At 35.1% G+C, this 20,019-nt stretch overlaps 1 protein-coding gene across 3 annotated transcripts in view; it reads right to left on the bottom strand.

Annotated features, from left to right (window-relative positions):
* Nucleotides 1-20,019, bottom strand: part of TMPRSS15 (transmembrane serine protease 15) — a 129,196-nt gene that overhangs the window by 12,418 nt on the left and 96,759 nt on the right. For all 3 annotated transcript variants that reach the window (XM_032277137.1, XM_032277135.1, XM_032277136.1), the window contains 3 exons: nt 13,227-13,322; nt 10,367-10,416; nt 10,053-10,227 (listed from right to left, as the gene is read on the bottom strand). In XM_032277137.1, the coding sequence (XP_032133028.1) occupies nt 10,053-10,227; nt 10,367-10,416; nt 13,227-13,322 (321 nt within the window). The remainder of the gene's footprint in view (nt 1-10,052; nt 10,228-10,366; nt 10,417-13,226; nt 13,323-20,019) is intronic.

Raw genomic sequence — 20,019 nt, 5'->3', positions numbered from 1 at the left:
AGACTTGGAGCTGTCTGACTTTAGAGGCTGCACTTAAACCAGTGACTGGGGTGCCTCATATAGCTATGAGTGGGGTGCTGTGGGGGGGATTGAGAACTGAAAGGAAGGACTGGAGACGTGGTGGGCAAGAAGGAGAGATGTGCTCTGCTGTTATGTTCCCTGGGCCCAGGTCGGGGAAGTTGTCCTACTCCGTGGTTGGTGGCTGCTGCTTAAGTGGCCCAGAGACTGAGCCAGGAAGTCATTACGGTGCCATAGAGGCTTGTCAAGAGTGTTCGTGTTTCCCTTCTCCACGTCAGAGGAATCTGTACTTCAGCCATCCCTGGCATCTTGATAATTTCAGATATACTGACCGCACCCTACTTCTGTGTACCCTGGGATTCCCGTATCTACCTTAGCCTATGCAGGGAGAGTGAACAGAGCGAAATCTCTTCTTTGGTGTTCTATTTCTGAACTTCTTTCTCTATCACCTCTGGCAGTAGTTTTAGAGCTTTTCCTTGGTGGAAAATGACCACTGAATACAGAGCTTACAGACAATGGTTCTTAAGTTTTATGAATCACTTGAGAAAGTTTCTAAAACTTTAGATTTCTAGTTTTCATTTCCAGAAATTCTAATATGGAAAGTTGGAGTGGCACTCAACAATTTGTACTTTTTAATTACTGTTGAGATATTGAGCAATGCAGAAACCTTTCTAGCTGTTTCATATACCCAAATCTGAGGGGTAGGGGAAGACAGCCTTCAGAAAAATCATTTTAGATGAAGTGATGGGATGTTTTATGTTTTTAAAATATTGTCTCAAAGCATCTTCTTTCTAGTAAAGGAAGGAAGAGCTATAGCACAGAAGATATATGCACATAGGAGAAGGTGTGAACCACTTTGAATAGGAAATCCCCAATACAGTAGAGACTAAAGATAGCAAAGATAGGGCATCTTTAGGTAGAAGTTGGCTGAATTTTTGCTGCTTTTCACTGTGTGTCCTGCCCGAGCAAGATATTTATCCCAGTAGCAAGAGAAAGAGAAGCATTGGTTGGAGAGGGCAGAAAAACATACGCTCCTGATCTCTGTAACCTCAAAGATTAGCACATTTCCTGGGATGTAGAAGCAGCACAGGTAAGATAAATTAGTGATATCCCCGAGGTATGTGGCTATGTGCTGATGTGAAAATAACTTCAGCACTCTAGCATCAGGATGTCCATTTGTAAGTGGGAATTTCAATGTAGTAGAAAGCAAATATCCATAACTGTAAATTAAAACATTTTCCTGTTTTACGATTACTACAGGTGGCACAACAGCAACCTCAACAAATTTGCAGAATGCCAACACTGACGTTTACACCCAGGACCACATTATTCGTCTCTATTTTTATTGTCCTCTGAATATAACTAGGATTTCTAGATGACTAGCCAATTCTAATATTTAAGGCAACTGAAAATCAGAATGCTTCTGAAACATAGTGTTGTTGCCAGAGAGTAAGAAAGTTTTCAAGAATATCAGGGGCAATTCTGAAAGTACAAAGAAGCCAGATTAAATGAAATAACAATGGCCAGGTTTTAGCAAGGTGTCTATCAGATAATGATCATCATAATTACCCTCGTTAAAAGAAATGAGTTGTTTATGAAAGAACAGGTGTCCACAATAAAACTCAAAAGAGAAAATTTAACAGGCACAAAAGGCAGTTTTATCATAAAAGGAGGGTAGACAACAAGAATATGTTGAATTCTTTTTTCCTTTTCATGAGTAAGGAAAAGAGTTTCATATATGTGAGTATTTTTATTTAATTTTAAGTAGAAATCTGTTTTTAAAATATGGGTATATGCTTATTTGTGTAAGAAACAGAAGTACAAGAAACCAGAAGTAAGCCAACACTCCTGAGCATAATTGACCTGGTAGATTATTCCTGGAACTTAAGGAATCATCTTTGAACTCTTTTCTTCACTTGACTTTCAGGATTTGCCATGAACTTGTGATTTCCCCTTCATTTCACTCTCTGTTCTTCCTCATTCTTTCTCTTTCCCCCAGCTCTTTTTTATTTGTCTTAAACTCTAAATTTTAAAATATCCCTAGGTCTGCCTTAATCTTATGTAAGTCATTATTTTAAATATCGACAATATATTGAAAACTTCTTTTTTTATGATTATACTTTAAGTTCTGGGGTACATGTGCAGAATGTGCAGGTTTGTTACATAGGCACACACGTGCCATGATGGTTTGCTGCACCCATCAACCCATAATTTACAATAGGTATTTCTCCTAATGCTATCCCTCTTCCAGCTATTTTTGACAGGCCCCGGTGTGTGATGTTCCCCTCCCTGTGTCCACGTGTTCTCATTGTTCAACTCCCACTTATGAGTGAGAACATGTGGTGTTTGGTTTTCTGTTTTTGTGTTAGCTTTTTGAGAATGATGGTTTCCAGCTTCATCCATGTTTTGGACATGGATGTCCAGCTTCATCCACACAAAGGACATGAACTCATTCTTTTTTATGGCTGCATAGTATTCCATGGTGTATATATGCCACATTTTCTTTATCCAGTTTATCATTGATAGGCATTTGGGTTGGTTCCAAGTCATTGCTATCGTGAACAGTGCCACAACAAACATACATGTGCATATGTCTTTATAGCAGAATCATTTATGATCCTTTGGGTATATCCCATTATAGCAATCTCATTACAAACCCAGTAATGGGATTGCTGGGTCAAATGGTATTTCTAGTTTTAGATCCTCGAGGCATTGCCACAGTGTCTTCCACAATGGTTGAACTAATTTACACTCCTAAATTTGTATTTTAATTATTGACTTCTTCCCTACAACTAGATTTGTATGTCCATATGCTGACATCATTGGCTGATACCAACTTGAATGTCTAATAGGAAGTCCCAAACTTAATATATAAAACTCTTACTCTCTTTCCAATCCTGTTTCTTCTTGTTTTCCTTGTCTCAGTAAATGATATCCACACTCACTCCTTTCTCTTTCCCTTACTCCATATTCATAATTACTAATAAATGTGGATGACTCTACCCATCAGAACTTACTAATGAGATCCAGCCACTTCCTCAGCTTCTTCATCTATGGTTGTAACTGGTCTCCCTGATTTCACATTTGCTCCTCCCAACTTTTGTCCCATCTTGACACATTAGCCTCATTAGATAATGTCACTCTTCAGCCCTCCAAATGGTCCCTCCTCCTGTTTACCATAGCCTATTGAGTTCTCTCCAGGGCTCAATCCATAGTTCCAGACTTGTCAGTGCCACTCTGCCAAACCCTTTCTGGGCAACAGCAGCAGGGCTTCTTGAGGTGTCTGGAATAAGAAGTCTACCTCACTTCTACCCCAGAGCAGCACAGTTTGCTGTTATCTTCCATGAAATTTGTGTAACATCCTCCTTCATTTCTTTAGATTTTTCCTTCCATTTTCAATTGCGAAGCTTTTTCCAAACACTGTATTGAAAACAACCTTTTTGCTCTTATCATACTTTCTGTTCATACTACTTTTATTTTTCTTTATTGTATGCATCACTGCTAAAGTACTTATTTGAATGTTTTTCAGCCTTAACCTGTCATCTAAACCTTATCAGTGCAAGGATTTTGTTGGCCTGTATAGCACTATCATCCCCCAAACTTAGAAAAATGCTTAGCACAGCAAATGTCATCTGATTGAATGGATATATAAAAAACAGTAAGCAATCCAAGAGCAGGAAGGAACGAACATTACCACTGGTTCCTCATAACAGTCAGGTAAAGAGGTAGAGTTGATATCAATTCACATCATTTCTCTCTCTTCTTCCTCAGTCTTCCTCGCCCTGCCCAGCTCTTTTTCTTTTTAATATTTAGAGTCTTATACTCTAAATATTAAAATATTCCTTGTCTGTGTACCAAGTGCTTATGCAAAATAACTAAGAAAAAAGGAGGCTCAACAATGTAATCGAAGATGATGAATTAATTATCAAAGTAGAGGTAACTTCAGAGATATGATAGAAACTTACAGGAAATAAAATTTCTGAATGCACTAATAATTATAATGAGATACCTGCTAAATAGAAATGTGTTATTAAAAATAGTACTAATAGAATGGTGTCATGGAAATGAATTGCACAATAAGGGTCAAGAGAAACTTACAGAATACATAATTTTACAATGAAACACAAGATTGGAAGTTGATAAAACCTCTAATAAAGACATACATCTAAAAAGTCTTAGTGATACAGAAAGATAATATTAACTTTTAAAAAGGTGACCAGCAGCTGAAACTTGAAATATTTTGGGAAAGGATCCAAGATCTAAGCTCTAACCAAAAGTCAATATTACTAACCTACCCTTGAAATCTCTAGTGTCTATGACTATTTTTCAACTAAGAATAGAACTACCATTTGATCTAGTCATCCCATTGCAAGGAATCTATCCAAAGGAAAAGAAATCAGTATATCAAATGGATATCTGCATTTATGTGTTTACGACAGCACTATTCACAGTAGAAAAGATACTGAATCAATGTAAGTGTCCATCAACAGACGACTGGATTGAGAAATGTGATATATATACACCATAACATACTATTCAGCCAGGAGAAAGAATAAAATCATGTCTTTTGTAGCAACATGGATGAAACTGGAGGCCATTAACTTAAGTGAAACAACTCAGATCAAATATTCTCACTTACAAGTGGGAGCCAAATAATGTATAGTGGTCATAAAGTATGGAATGATAGATAATAGAGACTTAGAAGGTTGGTGCTGTGGGGGTGGTGGTGTGGATATTAAGAAATTAATGGGTACAGTGTATGTTATTCGGATGATGGGTAACCTAAAAGCCCTGACTTCATCACTATGCAATCTACCCATTTAACAAAATTACCCTTGCACCCCATAAATTTATACAAATAAAATTTTAAAAAGAAGTCTCTATTGTCCTAAGAAAATGCTCTTCCTCTTTTCTTATCTGCAAATATTACTACAATCTTAAAATGATGTTATGGTATTTCTGCATTCTGAAGAACACTGTATATTACAAGCCTAACTCCCTAGAGTGATAAGACTCTAAGTAGATAAATGGAAAAATAAAATTAAACTCATTAAATGTATATTTTAGGGTAGGCTTAAGTAGAAATTAGGTATTGAAAAACTTTTAAATTTTTTAAAATTCACTTTGAATGCCTCAAATGCTTTAAGCAGAACACAGAACACATAAATATATATATTTATAAAAATTAAAATTTTATATTTAAAAAAATTAAAATTTTAAATTGTAATTATAGTATCAAGTAACGTTATTTTGTTATAAATGCTTTAAAAAGTTGATTTTCAAAGTTTTATTAGTTAAATCAATTTAATGAATCGAGTACTAAATAAAGTATAAATAGTATTTATAGAAGTATATATAAAGTATAAAAAGTATAAATTGAGGACTAAATAAAGTATAAATAGTATGCCCCAAATACGTCATATATGAAATTTATTTCAGGAATGTTAACATATGTTTTAAGGAATTGTTTCAATAAGAAACCAGGTAATGCACGTGATGTTTCTGGTCTGCTCTGAAAAGCCAAATTAAAGAATGAGATATTAGCAAGAGGCTCCTTATTATTAATTTCATCTTTAATAGATGTCTATTCAATGAATGTGGTCCAGACTATAAATCTATATATGACTGCCCATCCAAGTGACTCAATATTTGCTTCTGGAAGCTGGGATGTGAGTGACTAGAAAGTGGTAATGAAGAAACTTTTTGGATGATTGTAATGTTTTATATCTTGAGAGAAATGTCAGTTTAACAGGTGCATGCATTTAAAAAAATGCATCAAATTGTATACTTAAGTTTATGCATTTTGCTATATGTCAGCAGGAAAAAAGAATGGAAAACAAATATTAAATTCTGGTTGATGAGTCTGCTTTATGCAGTACTGTGAATTAGCAATTACCAAACTCCTTTTTGTGTTCCAGGCTTTCCAGTCTGCAGCAAATACATCAATAGTTTGTGGATAACAGGAACAATGTTTTTTGGTATTGGAATCAACAGGTAAAAATGCAGAAGAAGACAAGATGAGAATTTATCCTGTAACATTCTGTTTGAATTGGAGTCACTGTTTTGAGTTTATATTTTTAGGTGTATAATATAGCTTTGTTCATTGAGTAGTTTTAGGAAAAGGACACAAGCACACAAGAACATGGTTACCAAAATACAGAAATAACTGAAATTAGTTAAATAGAAATAGGTTTTTTTATGGAGAGGTTGACTTGAGGGCTAGGATAGAAAAAGCGCAAGATTAACCTAGAACACTTTATTTTGACAGAAAATAAAAGAAGTTCTCAAAGAGTGGGACTATATTAAGGCTGATAAAGGAGTAAGCTTGAAGGGGTTTTCTTTATTTTATTTTTTCCAAATAGAAGAATTTTCTTACCTAATAACTGGCCTGTATTCGAAAATATTAAAAAAAAAAAAAGAAATACAGAAAGGAGCTACTTTAGACTAAAGGAGATGAAACAAAGTGTAGCATCCAAATGCAATACATTATCCTGAATTGGTTCTAACATGGCAAATATGAATTAAAGAGCATATTTTTGACAATTAATTAGAATCGTATTACATTAATGTTAAATATCCATGATTTGCTGTGATTCTGTAGGAAATACCCCTGTTTTTAGGAAAAATACACTGAGTACTTGAGAATATAAAAATACATCTAACCTACTACTACATTGTTCAGAAAAAGAAGTCTCCTGACTTAGAAAGGGATGATAATAAAATATAGAGAGGAAAATGTAAGCAATTGGTGAGTCTGAGTAAAGGTATAAAGAGCTCTATGTACTATTTTTGCAATTGTTATGCATGTTTGTAATTACATAAATATAAAAATTTCTGAATATAAATATGCTTAATATCTGTTGTGCAATACTTGACCTCGTCTTTCATAGAGCTTTCCTATCCAGGAACTGCAACACAATAAACATTCTTGCAATGAATTGTGGTAGGCAAAAGCATGGCAGCATCTGATTGCTGTCCTGACAAGTAAGATAGAGATCCTTATGAACTTTTTACAGATGAGGAACTGAAACTTGGAGATACTAAGTTTCTTGTCCATAATCACACATGTGGTTGGCTGCATATATAGGATTGAAATCCTGTCCTTTGGTTCAAAGTCATACTTGCCCTTTAAACAACAACAAGGTTGGCCCACCCTTTTCCAAATCCTTCTTATAAGGTTGTAAAAGGACAACACCATAATAGAAAAACAGAACAGGAGGAAGTTAATTTAGAAGCATTCAGAAGAACTTAGCCTGAGGAATGCAAATGAAGGGTTGATGATAAGAGTAAACAGAAGAGCTGTTCAATTAAACCATTTAACCACCTGCAGGTTAAAACACCTGGAAAAGGTTTACACTGAGGGCAAGCCACTCGCGTAGCATGAGTTCAATAAGTTGCTTGATCTGGGTTACTCTTTTTATTAGGAAATTAAGCTTTTCATAGCACAATTAGGGTTTTAAATAGACAGATAAGAGCCAATATTAACACACTGATAAAAACAGTTTTTGATTAAACAATCTAAAAGAATATCAGAAACTGTCTTTGGTAGAGACATGAGTAGAAAGCAAGAAAACTCTTAGGCACTAGAGAAAAAAAAAATAATTCCTTTGAATGCCTAAGGAGAGTAAAATGCATGGTAGGTAAGGATAACTTTGAATTCATCACAATTCTAATACAACTTACCTTTGCTTGTGCTTAAGTTGAAAATGTGAAAAGACATTTTAATGTCCTATGTGATTGTGTTGGAGAAGCAGGAGCATAGGAGAGCCAAAGTAACACCACTTTGACTTCAGCCACATCTTAAGACAAACAAGATACATTCCTTGCTGGTCACGACCCATAGTCATAAAATGTTTACAGTTGAGAAAGCAGCTTATAGATACCTACAAGGGCATATTCCTACGACAATGGAAAGTCCAGATGTCTCAACACCCATAACAATATATGCTTTCAAGATAACTATGCTTTGACACACTGCAATGTCAAGGACTATTTTCTCTCAATCAATAGAATAATAAATTTTATCAAGCTTACTCTCATGTAGACACAGTTTTGTTTAGTCTTTACATAGACAAGACTCACATATAAGAAAAACTTAAAGGGTGTTCCTTCTCTTGCTTTCTAAGGATGCCCTACCCTGTGACTCAGGAGCTTTCAATAAACAATCTTTTGCACTGCACTCTGCAATTCGTCTTGAATTTCTTCCTGTGTGAGATTCAAGAATCCCCTCTTGGCATCTGGATCCGGACTCCTCTCTGGCAGCGACTGGACATGTGTTTTTACACTAGGCCAAACTGCCTTTCTATTTTCTTCATATATTTGTGGTTTGGAAAGCTATGATACTGATATCATTGATCTATTAGAAGTACATCTGTAAAACTGATAATTTAAAGACATCACTAATATTACCGAGAGCCTGATTGACATTTAGAAAGCATATGTTCAGCAAGAACATTAAACAGGAATTTTCCAAATTCAAGGTTAATATAGCAAGACTGCCAGCTTATTAAGATCTGCATATGTGCAACAGAAAATACTGACTCTTTAGCTAAATTAGCTTTAATTTGCAACACAGTTAGGATATAGATGTTACCTATCTGTGACTTACCCAAAGCAAACAATATAGGTAGATGCCAGGCTTAGCAAGGGGATGGAAAAGTGGCCTCTATAGATGCTTGTTACAGTATAAAAATAAATTACAATATGATTATTAGAAGGAAACAAAGTCAAGAGTGTGCACTTTAGTTATGGGAGAGGCTGTAATATAATCTCTAATAGAATCAGAGAGAGCTTTAGATGTAGATGGGATGGTGCTGTGGATAGCTCCTTTGGAGACCAGCTATTTGACAAACCTGAGATCTAGTTGAGGGTTCTTTTTCTCCAAAGTCCTGGGATTGTGCATTTGAGTCTACTTTTACTCTGATATAATGGGTATTTGGGTATAGGTACAATCTGTTAATGCTCATTCTACCTGGCTTTCCTTATCTCCTTTAAAATTTTCACAATCTCTGTGTGTGACAGTTTTTATTTATTTACTCAAGGATCTTAAATGTCTGTGTGGGTGTAAGGAAAGTTAAGTCTTGTAACCTGATTAAGGCTGCCTCTTCCATGCCTGAGCACGCATGGTTCTTTCCTCAGAGGTTCTGGATGCTGGCTACAGAGAAGCTTAATCTAATCCTCACGGGTAAGGCCATTCATTGGATGTCTCACTGGCATAGGGACAGGAGATGAGTCCTAGGTTAGGCTCATACATCTTCTATGAAGAAGCTCTTTTTTCCTGACCTAATTCAGAACTATGTGACTACCTAAAGAGGTGGCATCTTTCATGTGGAAGAGGAGAATGAACATTTTCTTGGGCCCAGGATTATTTATTTTTTCCTCCTTTACTCCCGCCCACTTCCAACCACTCTGGCCTCTCCTGTAGTACTGCAAAACAAATGCCAAAATTCAACATGTATCTTGTTCTATTATAGTATAAAACAGAGTCAAATATGCTTGAATTAGTTCTAAATTTCAGTTAATAGGTAGCAATCAAAATAGACCTGACTTAAGAACTAAGTACTTTTATCCTAATTCACTACAAAGTGTGTATCTGTGAACTCCTAGAGTATGATATAGTTGTAATTTGAGGGCTACCTAAGCATATTTTCTGATATCGACAATTTACTAACAATAAATATTGGACAAATGGAATGGTAACCAGTACATCTATACATAATACTAATTTCACACTCTTAAAAATGCTTACCTTGTGAATTGGCAAAAATTTCTATTGTTATGTATGTAAAAGGATCTAATGATGTTATACCTAATGTAGAATCATTAATATATGTATCTAATGCAGAATAATTTTAAAAAATTTATCTCTCTTTTCATACATGACATTAATGGGAAAATAATTGGAATGTTTATAATGTCATAAAAAGCAGGATTTCCCTGGTAGGATGGTTTTGTGAATCTGCGTAAAATGGGACACTTGGCAGTGCCTGCCGTGGTGACCTCGTTTGGGAGGAGACACCTGGCGTCACACTCACCCATACACGCAGTGTGCAGCGGACACCAGCCAGTCACTACTGACGAGAGAGGCCCCGCAGAGCAGACGGCCGTCGTAATACAGAGCCACAACCCAGGGCCAGGCTCCTTCTTTTGCATTACTCCCTCCAGCAATCTTTGAGGTGATGTCTTGAGCCACCAGTTTTTTTCCACAAGCTATTAAAATAATTGGAGAAAGAGCATTTATTTCTGATGGTGAAAATTGAGTGGTAGCAAAATAATTTCAGACATGCAAAGTCCATTCAGAATTTTAAACAGAATGCTTGAAGGGGGACAGGAAAACATATTTACTTACATTTATGGTTACATTGTAACAGAATCAAAGAATCCTGTAAACACCGTTGACTGTAATAGAAGAACAATCATATTTTTAAAATTACCCACTTAATACTTTAAAGTCAAACATTGTGTAGGTTATCCTGCTTTTGCTTTAGTAAAAGGGACATCTTAATATCTCATATACAAAATGTAGGGAGGCTGAATAGTAAGCTGAAGAAGCCCCAGTTTAATGTCAAATAGAGGTGAGTTTGCATCCTTATTCTACCATATGTGACTTCAGGGGAAGGTGCTCAATATCCCTGAGACCCAGTTTCTTCTTCCATAAAATGGGGGTAATAGTACTTCATTGGAGTGTTGTGAGAATGAAAAGAAATATTTGCAATAAAACTATTACAGGGCCTTATACACAATGAAATTCTGTAAATGATAGGTATTTTTATTTTACTTGAACCAATCTTGGTTTTCGTCATTTGGTAACACAGAGCATGCCTCAGTATTGCCAATCCCACAATATTACGTGCCCAACACCGTATGAGGCTGTGTGCTTCATTCAGGAAATTGAATGACGAATGCATCACAGGTGCTGCTTTCAAGGAAGGCAGACACATAACAAGCACATATAAAAGAAAACTTAGGCATAAACTACTGAAAACTCATCACCTGCTTAGAAATTTAAATACCAACTTTTTTAATGTCACGAATTCCATTTTAACAAAAACTAGGCAAATTTCCTTTACAATGCATTATACTTACCAGCCACTAGAGATCAGCATAACACAAGAAATTAGAGTACTTGTTCCCACTATTTCCAAAGGCAACCACTGCAAATATCAGCTACATTAAAACACGCGCATTATACATGCGAATACACATATAAGTGCAATGACTTACATTTATATACTTAGCTGCAGCTGATTGTGTATGCTGTTTAGGTCTTTGAAAATGCAACGTAAACAAGATCTAAGATCCATATATTCAATCAAAGCAATTTAGTTGTTTCAGGAAAATATATGATAAAGTTTATTTGAAATTATATGTCTCCATATTGTATGACTGGCATATTCTTTAGAATACAGAATAATTTTAGTTGAAATATAAGGAAGTCTATCATTTTAGTAACTAGGGTGCATGCATGTATATCAGTCTAGACATATCGACATGTATTTATAAAACAGCAAAGGAAATCTCAATTAACTCCTTTTTTTTTTTTTTTTTTTAAACCAGTGGTGGGAGATGGTGGTCTGAGCCTTGCGTATATCTGACAATAGGTTAAAAATAGGAATATAGGTCAATAGACTTTTATAGCTGTCTGAATCATTTTCCCTGACATCCTCTTCTTTTACTTATTTTTTATTACAATCACTGTTGCAAGGACATTTTCTTATTTATTTATTTTTTTAAGGACATTTTCAAAAGCACCAGTTTTCATAAGGTTACAAACACAATCATCTATGCAATAAATAATAAATGCATAAATAAATTAACCAAATGAATAAATAAATGAACATATGTCTGATTTTCTGCCAACCCAATATAATGTGGCTGATTAAGGAAGGGATTAAGGAAATTTAATTAACTGACTTGTTGATGTGATGAAAGGTTAAAATAGGTCTATAAATGATGTCTCTTTCAAATAACACAAACATACATTATAATAGTGACATCAATGGAAAAATGATACTGGCATTTTGCTGATAAGCACAGAATAAGCTAGTTCTGTTCTGAAGCATGCATATAATTAACATAAAAGATTTTAAAGATTTTTTTCTTACAAATTTTTGAATGCCTCTAAGACATGAAAAATAGAAGAAATTCTCAGCATACAAACTGCTTCAGGATCAATGTGGTAATATAAATTTAGATATGCCTTATAGGAAAGGAAATCTAGAAGCCTGCTTTCTCACTTGCAGATGCTTTGCTTCATATCCGATGAGACTCATAATATCAGTCAAGGCCCAGCAAACATTGACATAAAACATTCAACTGCAAAGTTCTTTTATTGGTACTAAAAATACTTCTTTAACAGTTTTATTCTTTTACTGGCTAAGCTCACAGAAATGGTAACTTTTCATGAAAAACTGAATAATTACCTAATTTCATATTTACCATTAAACAAAATATACCAGCAAAGCATCTTAAATCCTTGTTAGTAGCTGTGGCTTCTTGCGGTTATCTTCTTCCCACCCACAGCTGTTCTTTAATCGTACTGGAAAATTAGGAAGCCAATTTCAACAAGAATTACTATTAACACCCAAATAGGAGAAATGACTTAATTTAAGCTAAAATAGCTCTTTGGATACAGAAAAGATGCTGCTTTTTAAAACCTTAGCAAAGGCTATAAACATAAGCCTTATATTAAAAAGTGAAAGAGAGCACGCAGACACGACGAGAAGTCTAGACTTCTTCATTTAATATGCATGCTCTATTTGCCAACAAAGAGGAAAGAATATCAGGATTCTTCCCTCTTTCTTCTCTTTTAGTGGTAGCTAATCTGTGTGCCTTCTTTAGTTTGATCAACACTGGACCTGTTTTATCCCAGTTCTCACAATTTCTTTCCATGTGATTTAATTGTTTATTAATGTGAAGCTAAGGATAGAAAAGCGTATAAAGTTAAAACACGTCAAATCCCTACGAGTGTGCCAGAAATTTACATATGGAATATTTCTTTTGAACATCTTATATATTTTAAGATTATAAAATGTTAACAGATAATATTAAATAGATACAGTTTGAGATTACTTAAAGAATAATATAAGTCAAATAACTTTCAAGGTTTATGACCAGTATGTAATAGCATTCAAATCTGATTGGCTCCAACAATCTATCTTCTTCCGTGTCTCTGTACAACTAGTCTAAGAACAGGTGTTGGGACCCACCTGGGTGTTAGTATTAAGCTGCCATCAGGTGCTGTGTTTAATTTGACAAAAGGTCCACCATCAGTAGAGAAAATTGGCATTGATGAGTTTCCACTCCTAGAGAAAAAAGAAAAAAGCATACAGACAAAATAAAAACATCAAGAAAAGACCATAAGCTAGACTTTTAGTTCCTTACTGCTGTGGACATTAAAACAAATTATGGGATTCCGGCCAAAAAGATTAATATTTTAATATAAAACTTCAAGTGTTTTCCCATCTAAAGTATGATGCAAATCAGTAGAATTACTTATAATCACGTGAAATGTAATTTTAACTTTAATATAATATCTTTAGTCATTGTTTGCATTCTTATATATTATTTTACGAAGTTAAAATCATTACATATGTCACTTAGTTATCTGGTTTTATAAATTTGATTTTTCTATGTTGTCAAATAGTTTCCATAGAAACCACTTTGAATGACAGTTTCACAACATTGATGCCCTGTAATATATTAAGCTTTTCTCCTGTTGTACAGCTTCTTTTTTTAGATCATCTTTTAAAAAGTACTTGTAGAGAACAACATAGACAAAGGCTATTTTCAGTGTTTACCTTTCAAAACGTTGCTTTGTTTTTGATATTTCATTCGATTCAAAAGCTAACAATCCCTAATTTAAAGGAAGTCATGTGATTGCTTTAAGAGAGACTACGTAGCCTTGGCCTGTAAGTGTCAATTGGCGAGGAACCATGGGGTGGCGATAGAGATACCTCTGTGTGATCAAAGACATTTAGGCCCCAGGCTCTCTTTTCCTTGAAAACCTACAATTCCCATGTTCTCAACTGTGAGCTTTAATTGAAGATTTCTCTGAATTATCCTGATGCTCTTTTTCAGACTTAGCTGGAGACTTTTAGCTTTTAATTCTTTAACTTGTTTCTTGTCTTTTATTTATTTCAGATTTTAATCTTCATATAAAAATATGCCTTTAGGCTGGAAACATCTTGATTTCTGCTCTCTTCTATTGCAGAGCAAGGAGGTGATGTGGTTCTACCTCTTGGAATACTGTGATGGACCTACCCATTGCCTCTTTAAAAGAAGGTCCAATGGCTTCCCTAGGCTATTGCCAACACTGATCCCTTTCTGTCTGTTTCCAGGGAATTTCCAATTATCAGTCAAAGCTTTCTGATTAATAAGAAGTTAAAAACTATTTAGAAGGTGGTTCTTCTCCCTTTTAACGCTTTTATCAAGCTGAAAGAGTGTTTGTTTAGTATCTTTAATCTTCTGAACACAGAGCTGGGACAATAGATGTTTATTTAGTGTTCCAGAATTTAAATCTTGCACTTTTATTGTATAAACAGATAAAAGTAACTCAAACACACAAAGCTATTACCATTGTGTAACAAAGCCTGAAATGTGATTTACCAAAGGAAAGATGAGCCTTGGAATTGCTATTGTTAGATCTTATACTATTCCTCCACATGGGCAGAAGGATCATCTTATTTAAATATGCATATAAAATACATTTGTTATGGCTTAGAAATCAAAACATGTGTGAAGACCTCAAAGGGTAGCTGAGAATGTAGAAAGCCTGGAATGCTCCAGGTTATGAACTACTACACAGATGCAGAATAGTTGTATTTAAGGACTCACACATTTAGAGCAGACCAAATATAGATGAAAACAGATCTTAGAGGACCTTTAATTTTACCCTTATTACAGGCTTTGATAGAAATCATCACAGCAATCTCAGCTTTCAAAAATATCAATGCCATTCCAAATTAAAGAGGTTTAGCTGTGTTTCGCTGTCTGCAGTCTCCAGAAACATCGTTGGAATCGGTTGATTAGTGAACATCACTGCTGCCAGAGTAAAGTTGGTTGGTTGGGAGAGTCATTATTCAGCAACCTATCTTCTATACATCTCTCTTCTTTTCTTGTGCTTGATCATATTTCAAGTCTCTTCATTCTGCTGAATGTCGGCCATGTGTTGAACAAACTTCTAGGTAGTTTTTCCTGTTCCTGACTCCCCATGACACATTCTCAAAGTGATGCTCTCCAGACAAGCAGCAACAGCCTCAGGTGAGAACATAGGTCAAAGACAAATTCTCCAGCTTCACTGCACGCTAACTTAGTAGTCAGGCCTGCTCTAGGGTAGGGTCCAGCTATCTTTATTTTACCAAGCCCTCCAGGTGATCCTGGTGCCTGCTGTAGTAAGGAAATCATGTCTTAGCCAAATAAGGCATCTTTTTCTGCTACTGGCATGAGGCTCTGCTTTTTGACATCTGAAGTGACTTTTAGTTACCTGATAATCTGTTTTAAGGCACTCATGTCTAAATGAGGAAACAGTTTGAAAGGTATGCCATTAAAAACAGATGTTGGAGAGGTGGATTTTAGACTCTTCATTTATCTATAGCTATTCTTTTCCCCCGTCACTCTCTTGAATATCTCTTTTAAGAGAGCCTGAAGGGCTCTCTTTCTTCTTCCCTTCCTTCCTTCCTTCCTTCCTTCCCTCCTTCCTTCCTCCCTCCCTCCTTCCTTCCTTTTTTCTTTCTCATTTTCTTTCTTTCTTTCTTCTTTCTTTTTCTTTCTTTCGAGACTGAGTCTCACTCTGTCACCCAGGCTGCAGTGCAGTGGCACAATCTTGGCTCACTGTAACCTCTGCCTCCCGGGTTCAAGTTATTCTCTTGACTCAGCTGGGGCCTCACGCATGTGCCACCACATCCAGTTAATTTTTTTGTATTTTTATTAGAGATGGGGTTTCACTATGCTGGCCAGGCTAGTCGTGAACTCCTGACCTGAGGTAATCCACCCACCTCAACCTCCCAAAGTGCTGGAATTACAGGCATGAGCCACTGCACCAGGCCAGATACATTAATTTCTCTGGAAATTCATACTAAAGTCTGGAAAAAATGTAAATTGAACAAATATTTAAACATTATTTGTAAATAATTTTTAAGCTAGCCTATATATTACACATCTACTTCTGGAATGCACTCAGATAGGACTGACAGTGATTTTTTAAAAAAAACATACCCCTATTCTAGAAGAAAAAAGGACAGAAGCAAATCTTTAAGAATAATGGGTATTCAGTAAATGCCAACTGTTCTACCCTGAGATTCTCAAATGCTGCTCCATGGTGGCACTTTCACCATCCAGCAGAGAAAAATGGAGAGATATATACACACAAGGATAAAAGATGTGTAATCTTATATTTTGAGATGATCTTTTCAACATTTTTTGTCTCAAATTTAAAACAAGAAAACAAATATAAATATATTGTTTTGGGTTATTTAGAGTAGCTGAAGAAAATACTCCTCCAAAAATAGTTACAAAATTCTCACATAATTATATTTTTGTACTTAATATTGTTACCAGCAACATAAGAGTATAGTATAGGGCTACTGATTCATACAAATAGTTACCCAGATGTCAATCCTACATGTTAAATTTGGGATTCGTAAGGGACTACCTGCATTTCAAATCCTGCCACGTCAAACTCATTCTTTTTCTGACAAAACGCAATTTATTTGTTTGTATTTACGGTAAACAGATTAAAAAGCAGGAGAAGCTTACAATAAACTATTCCTTATTTTAAAAAATGATGAGGCAACAAATATACATTAAAAATCTTATTGATAAAATGAAAGATGAACTACCCTATGTTAAGTCACCATTTACTTTTAAAAGACAAAAATCTCAGAACTACTAAAAATTGAATTAGGAGAGAATCATTATATTAAGTTCTATAACTAAAGCATGCACCTGAGGCTCTTACTGCCTCAGTTTCCTTTTCTTGCAAGGAAATTCATTGTTGATTTTTAGAGAGGTACTTTATGAAGATTAAAACTAGAGTGTACATTTTCTAAATCTTAACAATATTCTAGATTTGCAGATTTAGATAACTTCATTACACGTTCACATGGCTGTTTGAAATCAGAAGTTTAGAATCACATAGAAACACCATATAGCACTACCTTGTCGACATACTGATGCCTCCTGGAAACCTATTTCTACGCTTTTATTGCCATTTTTATGGGTTAAATAATCTCAAAGGCTTTCCTTACTTTAGGAAAACTTTGTTCCATGTGAGAAAAGAAGCATATAGATGCAATCATTATTATTTTTGAAGTCATAGATGGAGTATAAAAATATACTCAGTTGAATTCTAGGGAAAGAAAAAAGGATATCTCAAGGATATCTGCATGGTATTAAAGCTTCTACCTCTCTTCTTAGGCCCTGCCTAGGTTTCTTCCCTTTTGTCTTGCTTCTCAGGCTGTATTTGCTGTGATAAGAATTCTTCCCTGAAGCAGGAGCTTAGGCAGGGATGTTTTAAAGCCTTTGGACACATTGAAGCTAAAAAGAATAATAATGCATGCTGCAAATCCTGCAGCTAGGCACTGTAGCTCATTTAACATCCCAAAAGGCTTAAGTAATGAATAGAGCCCAGTGGGATTAGCCTAAAAAGGCTTCTGGAGAAGGAAAGTCTTTTCTTTTCAGATTGGAGGGATAGAAGAGGATTGATTTAGCAGGACAGAAGGTGGGGAGACCATTTGTATAGGCAGGGGCTTGATGGATAGAAGAGATTTGATGGCAAATCATCCCACTAGGAGAGTGAAGGCATGTGGGCATGTGGGTTAACACCATTTCCAAACTGGACATATTTCAACTACAATTGCTCAATCATGTATTGAATTTATAGCAATACACCTAGCACACACCTAGCCCCGTGATAGCTCTTGGCAAACAGGTAAGTTTAATTAATTTTAGATTTTCTGACTTCAACCCTCAAGAGTTGGTACCTTGGGGGAAAACATACTCTCTTGTTTTTATATAACAAACTAAATACCTACACATTACAGAAAATTTTTGGTAGATGATTTGCAGTTGTGCCAAAACATAAAAGAGACGTTCTCCCTCTTTTGTGAGTGTAATTATATTCTTAGTAATTTCCTGACAACAAAGTCTTTTTGGTTGACAAATACATATTAAAAAGTGTAAGCCAAATAGGAGTGAAAGACAAAGAAGATTCTCCCCAAATGGTGATTGTGCAAAGAAATGACATTTCATAAAACTCTCTTGATTCCCAATAAAATGTTTTCAAATACTTAGTAGGAGAAAGGAGGGATAATGTTTTCCCAAGTGAGAAATAATACCAGTCTCTGGGTGGTGAAAACCTCGCTATGGATATTTTTCACTCTGTTGATGATGTCTTTTTCACATTTCTGATACAGGTTTTAAAATTTCTCCACTTGATTTCATCTATGCAGGGGTCATGGGGGTAGAGGGTGGTTCTAACAAAGTTATAGTATGCTAGAGACGGAATAACAAGCTAAGAAATGTCCTGAATTAAGTCAGAGATAATTCTCAATAGGGTGTTTAAACCTGGTATAGTAGAAAAAAGTTGTTTAGTGCGTTTGTGTGTGTGTGTGTGTGTGTGTATGTGTATGTGTGTGTTTTGTTTTTATTACCAGGTAAAATCAAACTGTCAAAGTTTGGGGACCCGTTGTATAAGTTCTATATTGTTTTCTACTGAAACGAGTATATGAAGGATCATGTGTGTCTTTGAAATGGGAAGACTACTCTGGCAGAAGGGCCTTTGGTTTTGAGAGAATGAGACCTCTAGGTCTCACTCCAGCCAAGGTCCTTCACCTCTTTGGAATGCCTTGTAGTTCATGATAACATGTGGAAGGTTTGTAGTTGAAAAATAAATAATTATGTCTTTATTTTTACTAACTTTAATCTCTTCTTCTGATACAAATGAAGGTGAGTAACGACAAAATTACCAGCAACATCTATAATATGGTCACCAAAACAAACTGCAGATATATTCATATCATATTGCCATTGCTAGATACATATAAAATATCATTTATGTTCACCTTTGATAATACAGTAGTCATCACAGCCACTAGTATATCTTATTAAATATGTTAATAAGTACATATTTCCATGGATTTAAAAATTTTTGATAATTATTTTCATGTAATAAATTTCTTTTGTAGTTCTGTGTTTTATTTATATACTTAAAAATATAAAACTGATAGGTTGTCAGTGTTTTATGTAACAAACTAAATATCTATACATTGCAGAAGATATTTGGTAGATGATTTATAATTGTGTCAAAACATAAAAGAGATGTTTTATTCTTTTGTGTTTGTAATTACATTCTTACAAATTTCCTGGCAATGAAGTCTCACTTGGGTGACAAAATACCTATTAAAAAGTATAAGCCATATTGTCCAAAGTAATTTATAGATTCAATGCTACCCCCATCAAGCTACCATTGACTTTCTTCATAGAATTGGAAAAAACTACCTTAAATTTATGTGGAACCAAAAAAGAGCCTGCATAGCCACGACAATCCTAAGCAAACAAAACAAAAAACAAAAAACAAAGCTGGAGGCATCACGCTACCTGACTTCAAACTATACTACAAGGCTACAGTAATTAAAACAGCATGGTACTGGTACCAAAACAGAAATATAGACCAATGGAACAGAACAGAGATCTCAGAAATAATGCCACACATCTACAACCATCTGATCTTTGACAAACCTGACAAAAACAAGCAATGAGAAAAGGATTCCCTATTTAATAAATGGTGTTGGAAAAACTGGCTGGCTATATGCAGAAAGCTGAAACTGATCCCTTCCATATGCCTTATACAAAAATTAACTCCAGATGGATTAAAGATTTAAACATAAGAATTAACACCATAAAAACCCTAGTAGGAAACTGAGGCAATATCATTCAGGATATAGACATGGGCAAGGACTTCATAATTAAAACACCAAAACAATGGCAACAAAAGCCAAAATA

This window comes from Sapajus apella, unplaced genomic scaffold, assembly GCF_009761245.1.
Source record: "Sapajus apella isolate SASKATOON/1434 unplaced genomic scaffold, GSC_monkey_1.0 scaffold8, whole genome shotgun sequence".
In the NCBI taxonomy this organism is placed as follows: Eukaryota; Metazoa; Chordata; class Mammalia; order Primates; family Cebidae; genus Sapajus; species Sapajus apella.
The sequence above is the reverse complement of the archived record's forward strand: the minus strand, read 5'-3'. Positions and strand labels throughout refer to the sequence as shown.